Below are 18,539 nucleotides of genomic sequence, written 5' to 3'. Positions count from 1 at the left end.
ATTCCGGGGCGCGGGAGCCGGGCGCTGCCGGAGGGCGCTCCGGGGGAGGCGGCCGCTGATGTAAGCCCGGCGGGCCGCTGGGCTCCGCTCGGCTGCAGCGGGAGCCCCGGGACGGGCCAGCCGGGCTCGGCCAGAGGAAGCAAGGCGAGCTCGCGAGTGACTGGTCACAAAGCCCGGGCGGCGGGACAGACGGACAGCCCGCCTGCCCGCGGGACACACGCCCCAGAGGAGTGCTGGTCGTGCGCTCTGCGCTCCGGAGCGGTTTTCCGAGCGCCGCGGCCGCAGCGCTGCCTCAACCCGCGCCCATTGTTCCCCGCGGGGGCGGGGCGCCTGGAGCCGGGCCGCGCGCCGCGCCCCTGACCGCGGGAGGGAGGGAGGGAGCGAGAGAGAGCGGGGTCCCCGCGCCCAGCCCGGCCCGGGAGGAGGCGCAGCGCGGCGAGCCCCGGGACCCGGAGCCGGACTGGGAGCCTCCCAGCCGCACGCAACCTGCCCAGCATGGGCGCCTGAGGCGGCTCGGCGCCGGCGGCGAAGGACACGTCCCCGCGGGCTGACTGACCGGCGGGCGGACCTGCAGCGGGTCCGCGGCGCCGCACCCGCGCCCCTGCCCCCGGCCCCTGGAGCCATGGACAAGCTGCCGCCGTCCATGCGCAAGAGACTCTACAGCCTTCCGCAGCAGGTGGGGGCCAAGGCGTGGATCATGGACGAAGAAGAGGACGCCGAGGAGGAGGGGGCTGGGGGCCGCCAGGACCCCAGCCGCAGGAGCATCCGGCTGCGGCCGCTGCCTTCGCCCTCGCCCTCGGCGGCCGCGGGCGGCACGGAGCCCCGGGGTGCGGCCCTCGGGGCGGCAGACAGCGAGGGGTCGACCCGCGGCGCGGGCAAGTCTAGCACTAACGGCGACTGCAGGCGCTTCCGCGGGAGCCTGGCATCGCTGGGCAGCCGGGGCGGCGGCGGCGCCGGAGCGGGGGGCGGCAGCAGTCACGGGCACCTGCATGACTCCGCGGAGGAGCGGCGGCTCATCGCCGAGGGCGACGCGTCCCCCGGTGAGGACAGGACGCCCCCGGGCCTGGCGGCCGAGACCGAGCGCTCTGGCGCCTCGGCACAGCCCGCAGCCTCGCCGCCGCCGCCCCAGCAGCCGCCGCAGCCGGTCCCCGCCTCCTGCGAGCAGCCCTCGGTGGACACCGCGATCAAAGTGGAGGGAGGTGCAGCCGCCGGCGACCAGATCCTCCCTGAGGCCGAGGTGCGCCTGGGCCAGGCCGGCTTCATGCAGCGCCAGTTCGGGGCCATGCTCCAGCCCGGGGTCAACAAATTCTCCCTGAGGATGTTCGGCAGCCAGAAGGCGGTGGAGCGCGAGCAGGAGAGGGTTAAGTCGGCCGGGTTTTGGATTATCCACCCCTACAGCGACTTCAGGTAAGGGGGCCTGGCGATGATCCTGTGGGTTGCCTGAGCGGTTGCAGGCATGCTTCCTCTCTCTCGTCCCTGCCTCTCGGCTGGAGTTAACTTTCCTTCCTCGCGCTGGGAGCTTGGGGCGCCTCTCGGCTCTGAGACACCCCCAGACTTCCTCTTGTACCGCTCTGAGAACTTTCCTCTGTGCTCAGGCCTCCCAACCTCGTCCTGTCCGGGGCTGGGCCGCATTAGAGGCAAGCTGAAAAGGTGTTCTGAGCCTGGCCTAGCCCTGCCCGCAGCCAAGATGAGGCTTTACCACCTTAAGCCCCACATTCCACCTCCCTCTTCTGGGCTGCAGAGTCAGGGTGGACATTCTAAAGGCTGCTCCAGGTCTTTAAGCCTGCAGAGCAGGGCGCTGAAGAGAAACAGACCTTTCGGCAGCTGGGTCAGCTCCTTGGGCGCTGACCCCAGGCATTAATATCTGCCTTCTGGTGTCCTGGGAAGCTGCAGCTGGGGAGGGAGAGCTGAGCTCCTGGAGTATTGAAATCCAGGATAAAAGCCTTCTGCACCCACCTTAACCCTGGGCACAGCCCCTCAGGCCAAGTGGTGGGCCAGGAGCAGGCACCCTGGTCAGCTGGCATCTAGACTAGCAGGAGAGCATGACCTTGCTTGTAGTGGTCAGTGATGATGCCTGGTGTCCTGACTGATGAGCAGTCGCCCTGTGACCCTAAGCCCGTCCTGTGCCCCATCCTCACCCCAGCAGCCCAAGCTCCAGCAGCTGCTAGGTCTTTCATGGGTCAGTGGTGGGTCCCCAAACAAATGGTGTGACTACCAGTCAGGGAGAGGGACCCCACCCCCTGAATGCCACTGAAGAGCAGATACTACTTCAGATGCCACTGAAGAGCAGATACTACTCGGGGCCTGTGGGGGTATCTGTGCAAAAAGAGATATTGGTGATTGCCTCTGAAGTTGGGATCAGGGATGCCTCTACCCTAATCAAGATCTTGGGGTCCCTCAGTGCCTCTCTGGGCTTTCCTGATACACAGGATTGAAGTGAGGGTCTGAAAAATGTTTACGCTTTTGAGCTGGGTTTGATTGATCCTCTCTCTCTCTCTGGGCCCTGCCCCCTATTTAGCTCTCTTCCCTGCCTACCCTGCTTACCTGCCAATATAAATGAGCATTTTGCCAACCCAGAGCCCTCTTTGCAAACTTCAGGGAAGCTAGGTTTGTAATGAGAGCATAACCGTTTTCCATCCAATGAGAGAGATTTCTGGTGCTGGGAATGACCAGTCAGGCAACACTCAAGGGCTTAAAATAGGTGGTGAACAGAGGGCCCCTACCTTTTCCTTTTTTGACAGATTGCTCTGCCTAACACTAATATCCAGGGTTCCCATTCCCAGAGGGCATGGGGGGGCGGCCAGAGGACAGACTAAACAGACAGCCACAGTCCTCAAGTTGTGTGAGCCGATGTGAGACCCTCTCATGAGGAACTGTGGCTGGTTCCTGTTGCCAAGTTCCAAAAGTGTGACCTCCCCTCTGGTCAGTACTAGGACCTGAGGATCCCAGCCTGAGCTAGGGAGGAGTGGGCAGGTGCTGTTGTCTCCTGCACCCCCTGGGGGTGCCCTGGGCTCCTCCTCTCTCTGAACTCCCTGGTTGTGATGGCAGGTAGGCCATGTCAATATCAACCTCCCTTCCTTCACTCAGCTCCCCTCTGGCTTTGTTGTCTGAAAGCCTCTGTTCAGGGTTCTCACCACCAACCTCATTGCCTGGGGTGGGAGCCTGCAAGAGGCCAATCCCAGGCATGCCTAGCTTCCGTCGACAACAGGCATTGAGATCAAGCACCTTCTGGGAACTGGCCCTTGCCCTCCCTGTTGCCCCTTACCGTGGATGGTGAAGGTCTGGGGCCTGGCTGATTGCATCTATGGGAACCTCTCCCGCCTTCCTGATCTTACTCTGCCTATCTTGGCCTGTCTATCTGCAGTCCCCTTGCTGCAGAATCTCCTGCTAACTGCAGGCCACCCGGGACATGGCAGAGGGGAGGGTGATAGGGATAGGGAGGTGTGGCTGCAGCAGGATTGATAAACGGGCAACAGAAAAAGGGTCAGGCTGGGCTTTGAATCTGGGTTTGTGCAACAAGCAACAGGAACTGGTAGCTGGAAGCATACACCTTCTGTGTGCAGCCTGATGCTGGGTGAGGTGTAAGAGAAGAAATCCAAGAAAGACTGTCTGTGTGTGGTGTGGAGGGGTTGTGGTCATGCCTCTAGGCCAAAACAGCTGGTCTCATCTTCACAAGGTCAAAGAGGCAAGGACTTGGCCAAGTCTCCTAAGCTTAGAAAACCCACCAACTCAACCCAGCCTTACCTCCCCGCCTCCCCCTCCCCCCAGCCAACCCAGCACCCTAAGGCTCAGTCCCTCAAGTTTCAGCCACTAGCCTTTGGCCTCTATGTGGAGCCAATCCCCACCGTCCAGCTCGGGCTTCGCAAAAGCTTCTGCAAGCATTGCTCAGGCTAGTTGAGGATTTATTCATCATTTTCATGGGCAGGAAGCATTGATCCAACAGAACTGGTTTAATAAAGAATCGCCAGTGGGCTTCCCTGGTGGCGCAGTGGTTGAGAGTCCGCCTGCCGATGCAGGGGACACGGGTTCGTGCCCCATTCCGGGAGGATCCCACATGCCGCGGAGCGGCTGGGCCCGTGAGCCATGGCCGCTGAGCCTGCGCGTCCGGAGCCTGTGCTCCGCAACGGGAGAGGCCACAGCAGTGAGAGGCCCGCGTACCGCAAAAGAAAAAAAAAAAAAAAAGCATCGCCAGCAAACAATGATAGATTGAGTTTGCTGTTTGGAGTTCAGGGCTTGCTGTCACGGGTTGCTTCTGGCATCTCCTGTTCTTGGGGAGGGGAAGGTTGGGTGCCTTTCCCAAGTGCTGGACTGGGCTACACTCTGAGGGACCCATGTAACTCGGGCCACGTATGTAATAGACTTTTCTTGGCTGCCTCTGTTTCTCCTCACCACCCCCTTGATGCACACACGCCATGCCCTGGCTACCCCCATGGCTCCTCCAGGCTCACGAGCATGTCTGGCCTCCCCTCCCCATCCACTCCCCATTTGCCTTTTGAACCTGTATTTAGGGTTTGGTAAGGGAAGGGGCCAGAACGTGCAGCCCCTCAGGATATTGGTCCCCAGGCTCCTGCCCAAGGCTGGTTGGGCTCTTTGGTCCTGGGTGGGTCCTTCATTCCACCTGAGGTATGTCCTAGAAGCCGAGCTTGGTGATGGGAACCTGGAACAAATAAAAAATAGTAACTGTGTGATCTTGATTTTCCAAGAGGAGAGAAAAGGAGTGGGGACCCCCAGTGAAGATGTATCAGGTTTTGTTCCCAGAAGCTGGTCAGGCTTTCAAGCATCAGGCTCAGGGGTTTGTCCTGGGTATGTGACATCTAGGTGTCTGAGCAGGTATCTTGGGGCTGTGGGGTGGACATGGGGGCTGGCAGGGAAGTCCCTCTGTGGGATGTCAGCTCAGGGGCTATTCCTGTGCCCCAGACTCTGGCTTGGCCTTGAGAGTGGAAGCAGGCAGAAGCTTGACCCTGCTTATCCCTCTCCCCCTTCCCTTTCCTAGCCTGAGCCTTCTGAAGCTGTGAGAAAGGGAAGGAAACAGAGGGCCCTAGAGGGTCCTTTACTTGGGGACAGAAACAGCTGGGCTCCGAAATCATGGAAACTGGGCCAGTGGCTCGGTAGGTCCCAGGGTTGGCCTAAAACTAACTTCCTATGCTGGCCCATGGCCCCAGGCACTGCCATTGCCCACCTCCCATCACTCCCCAGCTCTGTCTGCTACGGGGCCCCGCTTGGGTTATGAGCCTTCTCTGACCCTCAGTTTTCCCATCTAGAAAAATGGGAATCCTGTTGCCTATGGCCGTGTCAGACACAAGTTGTCCAACTGTGGTCACCTGGTGGCGGTGAGGTGCACTGTCAGAGACCAGTGATGCAGTCGTGAGCCACACTGCCCTGCCCTCACTGCTCCCTTCCCTTAGTTCTGAGCAGACCAGATGCGCTTCCGACCTTGGCTCAGGCCAGTGGTCCTGAATCTGCCTCAGAAAACTAATTGAGAACCTGCTGGAAACTATAGAGTCTCTATCCAGAAAGATACACGTATCCAGACACACTCAATATGACACTCAACTTCTGGCATCTGTGGAACTGCTAAGTTGAAAGCCATCTAGGTTGTGAACCCCACTCTGGGCTATCCCAGAAGAGAGTCCTGGCCTGGGAGGGGCAGGTGCTAGACTCCCAGAGCCTTCCCTGGGGCCCTGTAGTCTGAGGCTTGGGCTTCCCATTGCCTGCAGGATGGAAATGAAAACGGGGGCAGAGTTAGATGCTTGGAGAAGGAAAGGTGCTCTGCTGGGGGACTAGTCACTTTTCTGTTTCCTCAGTGCCACGCCCATCTCTTTCCCTTTCAACCATGGGAGGGGCTGTTCAGGTAGGTGGTGAGGAGGAAGAAGGCAGCAGCCGGCTCTGGGTCTGGGGGGTTCTGGGGCCTTCCTGGGGGCGTTGCCCGGGAATGTGTTTCTGCTATCAGTGTGAAAAGCCAGGCCAAAAAGGTGCTTCAAGCCCCTGTGGTGCTAGTGGAGGGGGAAGGGCGCCTTGGTGCAGAGAGGAATTCCAAGGTGAGCTGCCTGGGCGGTGCTGTCAGCTGGCACAGTGGGCAGCAGGATTCTCCAGTGATGAGGATGTGCTCAACCTGCTAAGACTGGAGCAGGTGAAGGATGTGCCGGAAGGCCGGCATCCGGCTCGGGGCCGAGGTGTTCCTGGGATGCCAGGTGCACAGAAACCCGATGGGGCCAGAGGGCCAGGACCCTTATATTGCCTGGGTGGAAAGGCCTGGGCTCCACGTTCTCCCCGTTGCAAGGCTTCAGTTCCTGGTCTGGACACTGCATGATGAGGCTGGGGGGCCTCTCCCCTGCCCAGCCCTGCTCCATTTGTTCCCCTAGCTGCTGTAAGCCATGAGGCTTTGGGCTGTCAAGTGGCCTGTCTTACACAGTGCTGGGCTGTCTGCCTTCCATGTGTCCTCCTCTCCCATGCTTTAGGGCCCCCGGGTCTTCTGGGATGCCCTCTCAGGCCACTGCAGCCACCATCGTCCATCTCTCCATCCCTGCCCATTGCATGGCATTAGGATGGAGCTCTGTGTTTGTTACAATGCAGTGTTTCTCACAGTATCATGTCATCCAGCTCCCCTGGGGATCTGTTAAAATACAGATTCTGACTCATTAGGTCAAGGGTGGGGTCTGAGATTCTGCATTCCTATAAGCGCCCAGGTGATGCTGCTGGTGCCCGGCCCAGAACCATGCTTGGAGTACTGAGGTTCAGACCATGTGTTCCACGCTTAGCCTGGGCTCCCTGACTGAATTCCTGGAGGCCAGAGACTCTGCCTTCTCCTCTCGGCCTCTAGCAAAAGCACGACAGGGTGAGTCCTGTGACCTGGGGTGAGCGGCTCTCAGCCACAGAGGTCGGCGCAAACTTGGGGGACTCGGCCTTCCTCCCTTCCCGCTATGCTGCTTGGTCCCTGCCGGTCCTGGATGCTGGCTGTTGTGGTGGGGTGAGCAGGAAGAGGCCAGGGGGCCAGAGGGCCCTCAGTCCATCCTGTCCCACTGCTTTCGCAGCTTCTCTCCATTCAAAGGGCCAGAGGGGTGGCCGGCTGGAGAAGTGGCAGGGAGCGCAGTGACTGCTGTGCCGCGCTGAGATTTCTGGGAAGGAACAGATGTTGTCAGTGAGAGAGTCCAGAGGGGCCGGGCAGGAGAGCTGGTGTGAGGGGGCTCTGACAGTGGCTGGCTGGGAGGAGGACAGAGGCATCCAGTGGGAGCAGCCACCTTAGCACCTTGAGGTTGTGGTGGGGAGGGGGAGGTGTCTGAATCTTAATGCCCCCTCCCCCAGCCCAGACTATGCCTAGCAGCCCCCCTGTGGGCTGGGCTTGCCTGTCACTTCTCTCTGCCCCTGCCCAGCCTGGAAGGCACCAGTCTACATACAGATGACAGGGCTGACAAGTGTCAAAGCAGCCTGAGTGGCCCTTGTGCCTGCCACACACTGGCCACCGTGGGGCAGTTCACCCAGAGCAGAAGGTCCAGCCCCAGTCCCCGGGGGGACTTGTCATGTAACTGAGGAGGCAGCCAGCTCCAGCACACACACACCTCTTGGCTCAAGGGCTCTCAAAAAAGCTGCTGTTTCCAGTTGCTAATTAATAAAAGGGCTACAGAGGCCAGCCAGGCGGTCTTGCTTGGGCCCAGGGGATGTTGAAGAATCCACATTTCCCAGCCAGAGCGGGCTGTGGGGAGGGCAGGGGCACTGCCTTGGCTTCAGAGAGGATGTTCTCTGCCAGCCAGGCTTTACTGAGAAAGCATTGCCAGGGCCCTGGAAATCTGCGATCCCAGAGCCTAGGAGGCCACTCAGAGACACTCTCTATCATCAGCACCTGCCCAGAGGAGGGGTGGGAGGCGGCACAGAGAGGTGGTGATCTCCCCGTCACTGAGGGCGCTCAAGATGGGACAGCAGTACTTACACCAGAGGTCGCTAAGCAGCATCCTGTGGACCAAATGCAGTGCCCAGATGTGTTCTGTTTGGCCAGCTTAGTGTGTCATGACAAGTCTGAGGCAATGTTTAAAACGGAAAGGTGTAAGACGAAAATTTGGCTTTCTAGCTTCTCTTGAAAAATTGGAAACTCTGGCCCCACAGTGCCACCCGCAGCAGGGAGCTGGAGCACACTAGTGGCTTTAAACTGGCTCTTGCTCTCCAGTTGCCCACAGTCCCCCACCTGTCCCTGTGGTCTCTGGCCATTGCCACATCTGCACATTTAGCTGCCTGACCCCTTAGGCTTCTAAGTGATGAAACCGAACAGTGGCTCAAAGCAATAGAGACTAAAGCCAGGTGGACTCACAGATCAATAACCACCATTTATGAACCCTTACCATGTGCCAGACTGTTCTAGGAGCTTCTTTTCTTATGTTTTGTTTATGCTTCATTGTGGCTCGAATAATAGGTTCTATTATCCCCAGTTTACAGATAAGGAAACTGAGGCTCTGATGGAAAAAAACAAACAAACAAAAAGATTTGCCCGAAATCCCACAGCTATGAAGCACCAGAACTGGAATTTGAACGTGTTCTCTAGGACTCAAAACTCATACTTGTCCTTTCTCTCTGTTCCTTCTTTCTTTTCTTTCTTTCTTTGTGTGTGTGTGTGTGTGTGTGTACGTGTGCGCGCGTGTGTGCGTGTGTGTGTGTGTTAGCTTTTAAAAGCTAAATTACCAAAGTAGTTCAAGAAAACATTCTCCTGAGAATGAAAGCATTGCAGATAATTCTGGACACATATTATCTGTGTGGAGGGGCTCAGCGGGCACGGGAAATTTAACAGGTCTCAGAATACCAGATCTGGACAGGGCTTGGCAAAGCTCCTGGCCTAAAGCCTTTATTTTATACATGGGGAGCAGAGCACCAGAGAGGGAAGGTGACTGGCCTAAGGGCGGAGAGTAAGTCCAAGTCAGAGATGAAACCAGAACCCAAGAGGGTCATGTAACATATGGCTCAAAGGTCTTAAGGCTCCACAGTCTACTCCGCCCCCAGCCAGAGGGGTCCAGACATCTAGGTGTCTAGATGACAGAGAAGGCTTCTCCTGAATGGTCTCATCCCTGGAGCTTTGTCTTGTCTCCCCAGCCCCATGCCTGAATTTTGAAGTGTTAGGTATTTTCAGGGTCCCGTCTTAATTTAAGCTCATCAATGAGAAGGGAATCTTTCCATACCTGAAAATGCAGCATCTGGAGGCTGAGACATGCCTGTCCTAACCCCCAACTCTGGGGCTGCTGCTCCTGGGGATCCGGATCAGGATACTTGTCCACCTGCTCCCCCGACACCGCGGCGTGTCCTGGCTGCATGGAGAGCTTTGGGATTTTGGAGCCACATCCAGATGCCATTGACACACCTGTTCCTCGATAGGAGTGTTTGGGGTTTAAAGGGGAAGGGAACAAATAGTCAGTGGTATCTGTGTTCTCTCCACCAGAGAAGTAGGTGGTCATGTGGTCTGTTCATTACATCTATCAGAGAAGTAAGGAAGTGGAGTCAGTCTCTGGTTTAGGGCTCAGTGTGTGTCCAGGGCCGAGACTCAGTCTATGCTCAGGAGCAGGGTTCAGCCTGGGACCGAGGTAAGGCCTTGGTCTGAGGTCAGGAACTGGAGCCCTTGAACAAAAGCTTTGAGCCAAGCCCAGTGCCTCCCTGAGGCACCAGGGCTGGAGGCAGGGTGGGCATGTTGCCCACTCCATCCTATGCCCCCCACCCAGGAAGCCCTCCCTTCCTTTAAGCTCCCTGAGCTCCTACACCTCTTAGCATCCCAGCCAGCTGCCTTTGGTCTTCTTGGGGAGGTAAAGTACAAATTGTAAATACACAGCAGTGCCACCGCTACCAACGCCAGAGCCACCAAATCTCACACGTGACCACTCCTGCCCTGCTCTGGTCTCTTATTGTTTGGGGCTGTGTCTGTCTTTCCAGCCAGGCGGCCAGCTCCTGGCTCCTGCAGAGCGGCACTCTGGGCTGGGCAGAGAGGTGTGCTGGCTTGGTAGAGGGACTCTCTACTCCCCATTGCTCCCCCAGCTCTGGGCTCCCACAAATTGCAGAGCAAGCAGTGGGGCCTCCAGTCTGCTCACCGCAGCTGTGGGGGCCTGGTGATTGGCTGCTGCTGATTTTGTGTCTGTCTAAGCATTTACCCGTGTGGGTGGATGTGTTAATGTCTGCACGAACGAGGATTTCAGAAATTAATACATAATATGGGGCTGGCTAATACACTATCTTCTGGGCTTGGGGAGGGGCAAGCCAAGGGAGGTCGTGCCCTCTGGGAGGCCAGACACTGCATTCCAAGACTGTTTTCACCCATTATGATGGAGGTCACTCCCCACCTGGCAAAGAGGAGAGTAGGACTTCAGCTCCTCTTAGAGTCCCCCAGTCTGATTAGGGGGAGGGCGGACAGGAGGTAGACCAGTTTGGACTGATGGTCAGGGAAGGCTTCTGGAGGAAGCAGAGCTGAGCTAGATTTGAAGGAGAGAACCATTCTGCACACTTTCTTGGAGGCGAGTGTCTGGGAGCTTGAGCCGCCTGGCTTGGGTGGGTGTTGGCAGACACTGAGGATTGCTCAGATTGCTCAGAACCTGCCGTTTTGGACCTGCACTCCTTAAGCTTTGCCCTTGAGGACTCTGACCCCATGATGCTGCCTGAGTACGTGTGTGTGTGTGTGTGTGTGTGTGTGTGTGTGTGTGTGTGTGTTTGCATGTGTTTGTATGCATCTCTCTCTGGCCTCTCGCCCTGGGTCCTTGAAGCCCAGGGGAGCTCTCCCAAGCCCTGGCCCCAGCTGTACAACCTCTGAGAAGACTTCCTTCTTCTGCCATCCTAGGCCCAGAAGGCAGGTGTTATCACTGCAATAATGTCACTGAGTGTGTGGCCTGGAGCCCAGACGTAATTACCCTGTGGTTCCCCATCGCAGGCTGGAGCAGCCCCTGTCAATGATTAAACCGAGTCCCTGACCACTTGATGCCAAACCCAGCCGTGGGCTTCTCCCACCTACAAATTGTCAGATATGATACGGGGCACTTATCCCCTTCCCCAGGGACAGGAAAAGACCCTCACCCTCAGGTCTCATCAGTGCCACTGGCAACTTTTAGGAGAAACTTGGTCCAGCGGGGGAGACTCTGCAGCTGTGGCCTGTCCTCATGCAACATCGGGGCTGGCCCAGCCTGGAGCCCTGGGCCTCTCATCCCAGCGTTCCCAGCTTGTAACTGTCCACCCCTCCCACGCTGAGTTTACCCTCCTGACCCTCATCTGTTCTGCAGTGTGACCTCAGCAAAGTCCTTTCCTCTCTCAGTGTCCAGCGTCAGGGCTCAGTCTGAGGCTGAGAAGGGAGCAAAGCTAGTTGGCCAAATAGGTATTGAACCCGTAATCCTGACCCCATTAGTACACATTGAGCCAGCAGGGCAGGGACAGCACCGCTGACAAGTAGAGCTGATGAGAATCTCCCTCCCTCATTCCTGAGACTCTGTCGAGACCCATCCAGCCGCGATCTTGGATTTACAGGGCCCCTGTGCTCCCAGAGTGGGTGGGGGATTCCTTACCTACTGGCCTCTTTCTGCAGGGTTTCTGCCAGCCCCTGTCTTGGGGCTCAGGGCGGGGGGCTCCCTAGCATGTTGTACACTTATGCTGTAACCCATGAACCCCTGTGGGAGTGGAGATCAGCTTTCTTTGTTCCCTGGGCAAAGGCCCGCACCCACTCCCTCCTCCCAGCCACCTCTTGTAGGGGGCCACTGTCCCCTCCTGGAAGCTCCAACCTGGCCTTGGAAGAGTTCAGATGTGAGGATCTGTGGAGACCACAGGTCACACTGGACAACTATGGTTGGAAGAGTCCAAGGGGAAGACCAGCAGGACCATCACCTTTGGAATTGGCAGGGTTAGGAAATGTGGCAAGCTGTCCATCCTGTCCCAGAGGCTCTGGGGAGTCATCCTCCTGCCATGTTGCGCTGAAGCTTCTGCTGACAGAGCTGAGGGAGCTGGCTGTGAGTAAGAGGCCAGTTGAAGACTTGGTTCTGCCCCATCCAGCTCTGTGGCCTGAGCTGAGCCCTCACCACCCTGGCCTTGCTTTCCTCATCTGAAAACGGGACCAGAGATTGGGTTTTAGCACGACCCCAAATCCGAAATTGGTGGCTGTAGAGTCACCTGGGAGCTTTATGCAATTATGGATGCCTGGGTCTCCGTGGGTGAGGCCCCAGGTAGGTATAAGTTTGGGGAGCACCCAGGTGATTCTGCTTCTGTCACTTTAGGAGCCAATGAGCTGGCACCCGTAGGGCCCCTTCTGCGCTAACAGTCTGCGGTTCTCTGACTGCACTGCATACATCATAGCCCTTCAGTGCTCCCCAGAGCCTGGGAGTGAAATACATCCAAGCCATTCATGATGGGCCCCTCCCCAGGGAGTCGTTCCCTTTTCTTTCTTGCAGGTTGTTAGCAAAGAGAACCATAAAACTCTGGGGCTGGAGGGACCCCAGGGAACACGCCCCTTGCTTAATGTCCTTGTCAGCCTGTGTTTTCCTGGAGGGAAGGTGGAGTCCTGTCCAGCTCATGTCCCCAGAGCCCAGGCACTCCCAGGAGACCCACAGTCTAACAAGAGGGCCACGTAGAGACACTCCCAGAGTCAATATTTAGCCACCTTCTATGGGACAGCCCTCCCCTGGTGTCCTCATTAGCCCTGTGAGGCACCAGTGCTGCTTGGCCGTAGGGAGTTTTGCCCCAAATGCACCCCGTTTCCTCCTTCACAGGAGCACGCCCTTCCCGCAGGAGCAGGTGAGCTCTCCTACCTAATTTCCCCTGAGCTTGTGCTCACCTGCTACTCCACAGCAATATTCCATTTTGGCTTCATTCTCCTAAGTGGGGAGAGCTGTGTTTGAGCCTCTTTTGTTTCTTATAAGCCCAGGTGGAGAAGTTCTCCAATTGCTGGTCCCCTCCACAATTTTCCCCAATAGTCTTGTCAGCTGAGTGAAGCTCAGAGAGGTTAGGCCGCTAGCCAGAGGGAACACAGCATCCTGGCACTTCCGGGCGGCTGTAGAGCAGGTGACCTCTGCTGTATAGTTTGATGTGTGTGTGTGTGTGTGTGTGTGTGTGTGTGTGTGTGTGCACTCTTATGCTAGTGTGTCTCTGTGAGTGCACAGATTTAGGGTCTACAGAGGAGGTCTAAGACCATGGGAGAATCAATGTGTTGACGTCTTGGTGTTCCTTATGGCCAGGCCTGTGCTCAGCTGTGCCATTGAGAAGGTGCAGTTAACGATCCTTTCCCTGAGGAGCTCTTCCTCCACAGCCTTCGTGGATCCCCATGTCCCCAGAAGAGTCCTGACTACTCAGTCTGGCATTCAAGATGGCCCCATCTTTTCTTCAGATCAGTATTGGGTTGGGGGAGGGGGTGTCTTGGTTTTCTGAGATATGCACTCTTCTCTCAGCCAGCTTTCCCTCTGGCCAGCTGCCCTTGGCTGGCCTCTTTAGGCTCTGCACTGCAGAGATCCATGGAATCGGCGTGTCTTTAGAGATTGTCTGGCTCCATCCTCTTATTGTACCAATGGGGACACTGAGGCAGGGATTGTGAGAGCCAGGGCATTGTTCAAGGGCACACAGCAAGTTAAGAGACTGAGTTGGGTAGAACCCAAGACACTCAGGCCCCTGGCCTAGCTTCCTTCTGCTGTGTAGCAGGGACCTCCTTCCTGCAACCACAATGCCAACCTTCCTGACCAGTGGGCACTCTCAGGCCCCCTCCTCTTTGGGGCTTTTGTGCCCAACAAGCCATGCTGCCCCCCACCCCCCAAGACCGAGTGCTCCTTGACGTGGGACCAGTCCACACACTTCTGGATCCCCACAGTCCTCAGACCAGGGCCTGCATCTTAGTGGTTACAGGAATAAGAATAATGATGCTAACAGCCAGTACGTACTGAGTATTTGCATTGTGTAGCATATTATTATCTCACTGAATTCTCTCAGAATCCTGTGGGGTGGGATTAATGTACTCGTTTTGTACATGAGAAGACAGATTGAAGGCTCCCATCCCCGCGCCCCACTGGGTTGCACTTTGAACCATGGGGGTGGGGAGCTGGCCATTTGGAGAGAAGGGGTTTGGAGACTCTGCCATATGGGATTGTAGAAATCACACGCTCCCCAGGCAGGGAACCCCAAACTGAGGATGTGGGAGCCCTTCCCTCGGGATTGGGTGTGACTTGAGGAAAAGAAGTGCAGATTCTGCCAGCATGCCCGGGTGGTTGGGCACAATCCCCACAGCCTCCCTCTGATCCCCAATTAGAGCCCCCAGGTGCCCCTCCTCACCTTGAAGGGCGGTGGCTCTGCAGATCAAAGAGAAGTGGGGACTAGCCTGCGAGCTCGGGAGGCGGGAAGGGGCATCATGGCCCAGTGACAACATCATAGGACTTGGATGCTGTTCGGTTCGGAAAACCGAACTCGGTTTTCCCTTGTAAGTGCCCCTCCCCCATCTGCTGCCTTCATAGTGAAGGTTTTTGAGTTTTATTTTTGGTCTTATTTTTCCTTCCCTTTTTTTGTTTTTGTTTTTCCTGCCATCCCTGTCATAACTTTTTGTGTTAGAGGGTTACATTATCGCCTCCTTTGCCCAAGTTGAAACAGGGACCCATCATTGTGTCTGTTTGCAGGACAGTGCCTTGCTTACGTCACAACCCCCCAGACATTTCCCTGCCCCTCCAAGTACCCTCAAGCTGTGTCCATGAGGGGGTGTGTGGGGGGAAGTGGTGGTGGAAACCAGAGACAGACACCAGTGCTTGGAGGGGTTTTTAAATTATATTTAAAACAATTGTTTCGTATAAATAAAAGAAAATGGGAAGTGAAAAAAACAGATTTCAGAGAGGTTAAGTGATTTGTTCAAGGCCACACAGCTAGGTGTTCAAACACTAGAGTGTTTAACCACTGTACTGTCTGCTACAGCTTAGCTTCTCCAAGTGTGGTCCCTGGGCCAGCAGCCTCAGCATCATCTGGGAGCCTGTTACCAATACAGGTGTCAGCCCTCACCCCACACCCAGAGGATCCGAGTCTGCATCTTGGTTAAGATCCCCCGGTGATTTGTGTGCAGATTAAAGTTTGAAGAAGCACTGTGCTACCTGACTGAAAGATCACAGAAGGGGCAGGCAAGATTCTGGCAGTTCCAGCTCTCACACAGCTCACCTTTTCCTTGGGGAATGGCCGAGACTAGCCCTCACGTTGAGGGACTAGGGCCTCAGCCCAGGACGGTGACTGTCCAGGGAAGAGGCAGGGGTAGAGGGTCATTTTGTTTGGGTCTTCAAAAACAGAAACAAAACCAAATTTTGTTGTTCCGGTAATAGGTCATCCTTATAGAAAAGTGAGAACCTAAAGATACGCCAGACTCCCAACCACCCACCCATAAACCCAGCGCTAGCTAGATGCCCTTGGATCTGAATCTGTTTGGGAGGCCGCTTCAGGCGGCCGAGGGAGCAGCTACCTGGGAGCACTGTGATTCTGAGTCAGATTTTTGAGGTGGGTTAAAAATAGAGCCCTGCAGGCCAGGCGGGGGTGGGAGGCAGACAGCCATTCATCTGCTGTAGGGGGGGAGACGCCAGGGTCGGGGAGGAGCAGTGAGGGGAGGGTGGGCGTTCATTCGCCTCGGAGGCGCGAGCGGAGGGCGGTGGAAGGCAGCGCTTTCCAGCGTGAGGGGGCGGGGAGGCTAAAATGCCAGACTCCTGCGCCCCGCCCCCTCGGGTGGGTGGAGCGTGGGGGGGCGGGGCCGCAGCGCTGCCTCCGAGAAGGATGAAGGAGAGCCTGGACGCGCAGGGGCGGGGAGGGGCTGGTAGACGCTTCCCAGCAGCTTTATTGATTGTGAGGGAGGGAAGGCAAGGAAGGTGGCCCACGTGTGTGCGTTCCCACGTGGGTTTTGTGGGCAGGCACGTGGTCTCCTTTGCCTATTACACCTGCCCTTCAAATGGCCTCCCTCTGTCTCCTCCTCCTTAAGCGCCTCCGGGAAATCTGCTCTTCCTGCCCTCGCGTCGGACAGCACCTTTGTCTACCCCGGGCCGCCTGGGAGTTCCCCGGGGACCCGTGTGTGTCTCTCCCCTGACACACGTTAGAAGACTCTTTACAGCATGGGACACTAGTCGGTGGTTACTGGTGGATTTATTTTTCTGATTAAAAGGTAATATTTGCCCATTATGGGGAATTTAGAACATTAAGGTGTAATGGAGAAAACAAAAATCACCCGTAATCCCACTACGTAGAAATAACAATGTTAACATTTTAGTATATTTTATTTTTATTTTTGCCAGTCTCCACCACCCCTCCCCCCAGCAGCCTTTAATCCACCCATTTATTTAACAGTAAGACAATTTTGCTGAGGACCCCCACTCCTCCCCCTCCGGGCCCAGCTCTGCGTTTACATCTTGGAAAAGGAAGTCATTTCTGCTCTTGGGGAGCACACAGCAGGTTTGGGGAGATGAGACTCATCCTGGGTCCACAAGGTGGGGACGATGTCGGGAGATTCTAGGGGAGAAGTGGAGCTGCCTCCTCTTGCCCTCCCCTCCCCCCCACCTCCTGGATCTCTGGGCCAAGCCTATTGGAGAGAAGGGAGAATCCTCAAAGTCCCCAGAGAGGGGGCATGCCTGTAACAGAGGGGGCTTAGTGTGTTGTGTCACCGTGGGCCTGTGCTGGTCAGGCTGGAAATACAGTCATGGCCTCTGTTGACGTCTGTAGCCTCAGTGTCCCCCCACCAGCCCCCTGTCATCCCACTGTGTCAGAACCCCAACCCCATGTTTCTCCTGGCCTGTCTCTTGTTCATCTACCTCCCCCCGCCGGCCCCCTTCCAACTCCTCCCTCCTCCTCTGTGGCTTTCCCACCATAATCTTCACCAGGTGGGGGCCATTTGCTAGTGGATGTTGCTGGGAGTCTTCATACCTTGTGTGTTCGGATGGGATAAATTCCTCCCTGATCATCGGAGGCCTGTGAAAGCCTTGTGGGAAGGAGCTGGGGTGTCAGAGGGCTGTCCATTTTGTGTAGCTTCTCCTAGGCCTCCTGCCACTCAGCCTTTGGCTCCCAAGGGATTCATTCAATCATTCATTTATTCACGCTTCCACCCATTCTCATATTTCCACCCATTCCCGTGTTTTTTGGACCTTTTTGGGACCTACCTCATAAAAAGCACTGTGCCAAGTTCAGAGAGTCAGGTGGCCACAAGATAGACAAACGTGCAATTCCATCGTAGTGTGATAAACACTATGCTAGGGCAGCACAAACAAGGGGCCCCTGGCCAGATTTCCTAGGAGACAAAGGTGGCCTCCCAGGAGAAGTGACAGCTCCTCTGAACCAAGTGGCCTGGGGTGAGCAGTTGGGGGGGAGGAGAGCTCCAGGCAGATGACAGTATGTAGGAAAGCCCAGAGGAGAAGGGAAGTGCGGTGTGTCTGGGGCACTGAAAGCTGCTGAGTGTGTGTGGAGCAGAGCATCTCACACAGGGGAGGCATGGCGAGAATCAAGGCAAGAGAGGAGGCTGAGTCCAGATCAGGAAGTGCCCAGGAATGACAGTGAGGAACTTGGATTTTAGCTGGGAGTGTGGAAGGACTTTGGGCTTGGCAAAGCGTGGAGAGGTTGTGGACCCTACCCTGGACCCTGAAGTCTGTGGGGTCCTGGGAGAGGCAGAAGCCCGGTTAGGAAGCTGCTGAAGTAAGCCAGGTGGTGAGTTGATGAGCCGTGCCGCATCCCACATGACTGAGTGTTGGAAGGTAAGCGAGATGGGAGAGTCGAGGATAATCCCCAGGTTTCTAGACTAAGCATCTGAATGGCTGGTGGTATCACATGCTGGAAGCACAAGCCCATGGGGGAAGCTGCTAAGTTATATCTGGCTATGTCAAGAGTGAAGTTCCCTTGGGACATCGAGGTGTAGATGTGTAGTCAGCAAGTGAACACATGGCTATGGGGCTCAAGGGAGAGGTCTGGTCTGGAAGCCAGTGGAATAATGAAGCCTTGGGAGTTGGTGAGGTCACCCAGGGAGAGAGTAAGGAGGGAGAGGAGGCGGGGGCCCAAAGGAACAAAAACATTTAAAGGTCATGCAGGGGAAGAGGAGCTCCTGCAACGGGAGGGAAAGGAGAGGCAGAACAAAGAGCAGAGTGAGGTGTCTCAGCAGATATGGCACAGGGCGTCAGATGATGCAGAGGGTCAAGACGGAAACAGACCAGAAAGCATCCGTGGGATTTTGCAGCAGGACGTGTGCATCGGCAGTGTTGCTGGGGGGTTGAGAGGCGTGTTGGGGACGGACGTGGAAGTGAGAGAGTGGGGATGGCGACACGTCTTTCAGGAAGCTTGGTTCTGAGGGGAGAAGAGATAAGACAGTAGGGATTCAGGAGAGATTTTATTTTTTTAAGTGTAGAGAGCTTAAAAGCTGATAGAAAAGGATGAGTAGAGAGGGAGATTGAAGATATGGGCGAGAGGGAGGATAACCTGTAGATTAAGCCTCCTGGGGAGGAAAAAGGGAACAGTGTCAAGAGGGCAGGTGGAAGAGTCACTGATCCCCTTGTGACTGGGGAAGGGAAAAGCGGTGAGGAGGAGACAAGCAAGGGAGTAGTCTGGTGGCGGGAAGAGGACGGGGACAT

The 18,539-nt window shown here is 56.3% G+C and overlaps 1 protein-coding gene across 1 annotated transcript in view; it reads left to right on the top strand.

The window, feature by feature from the left end:
- Nucleotides 1-622: 622 nt before the first annotated feature.
- The window catches only part of HCN4 (hyperpolarization activated cyclic nucleotide gated potassium channel 4), a 41,535-nt gene continuing 23,618 nt past the window's right edge, over nucleotides 623-18,539 (top strand). The window contains exon 1 of the mRNA XM_065871398.1: nucleotides 623-1,407. Coding sequence (XP_065727470.1) covers nucleotides 623-1,407 — 785 coding nt within the window. The remainder of the gene's footprint in view (nucleotides 1,408-18,539) is intronic.

Source organism: Phocoena phocoena, chromosome 2, assembly GCF_963924675.1.
Source record: "Phocoena phocoena chromosome 2, mPhoPho1.1, whole genome shotgun sequence".
In the NCBI taxonomy this organism is placed as follows: Eukaryota; Metazoa; Chordata; class Mammalia; order Artiodactyla; family Phocoenidae; genus Phocoena; species Phocoena phocoena.
This window is presented reverse-complemented; position numbering and strand designations above follow the sequence as displayed.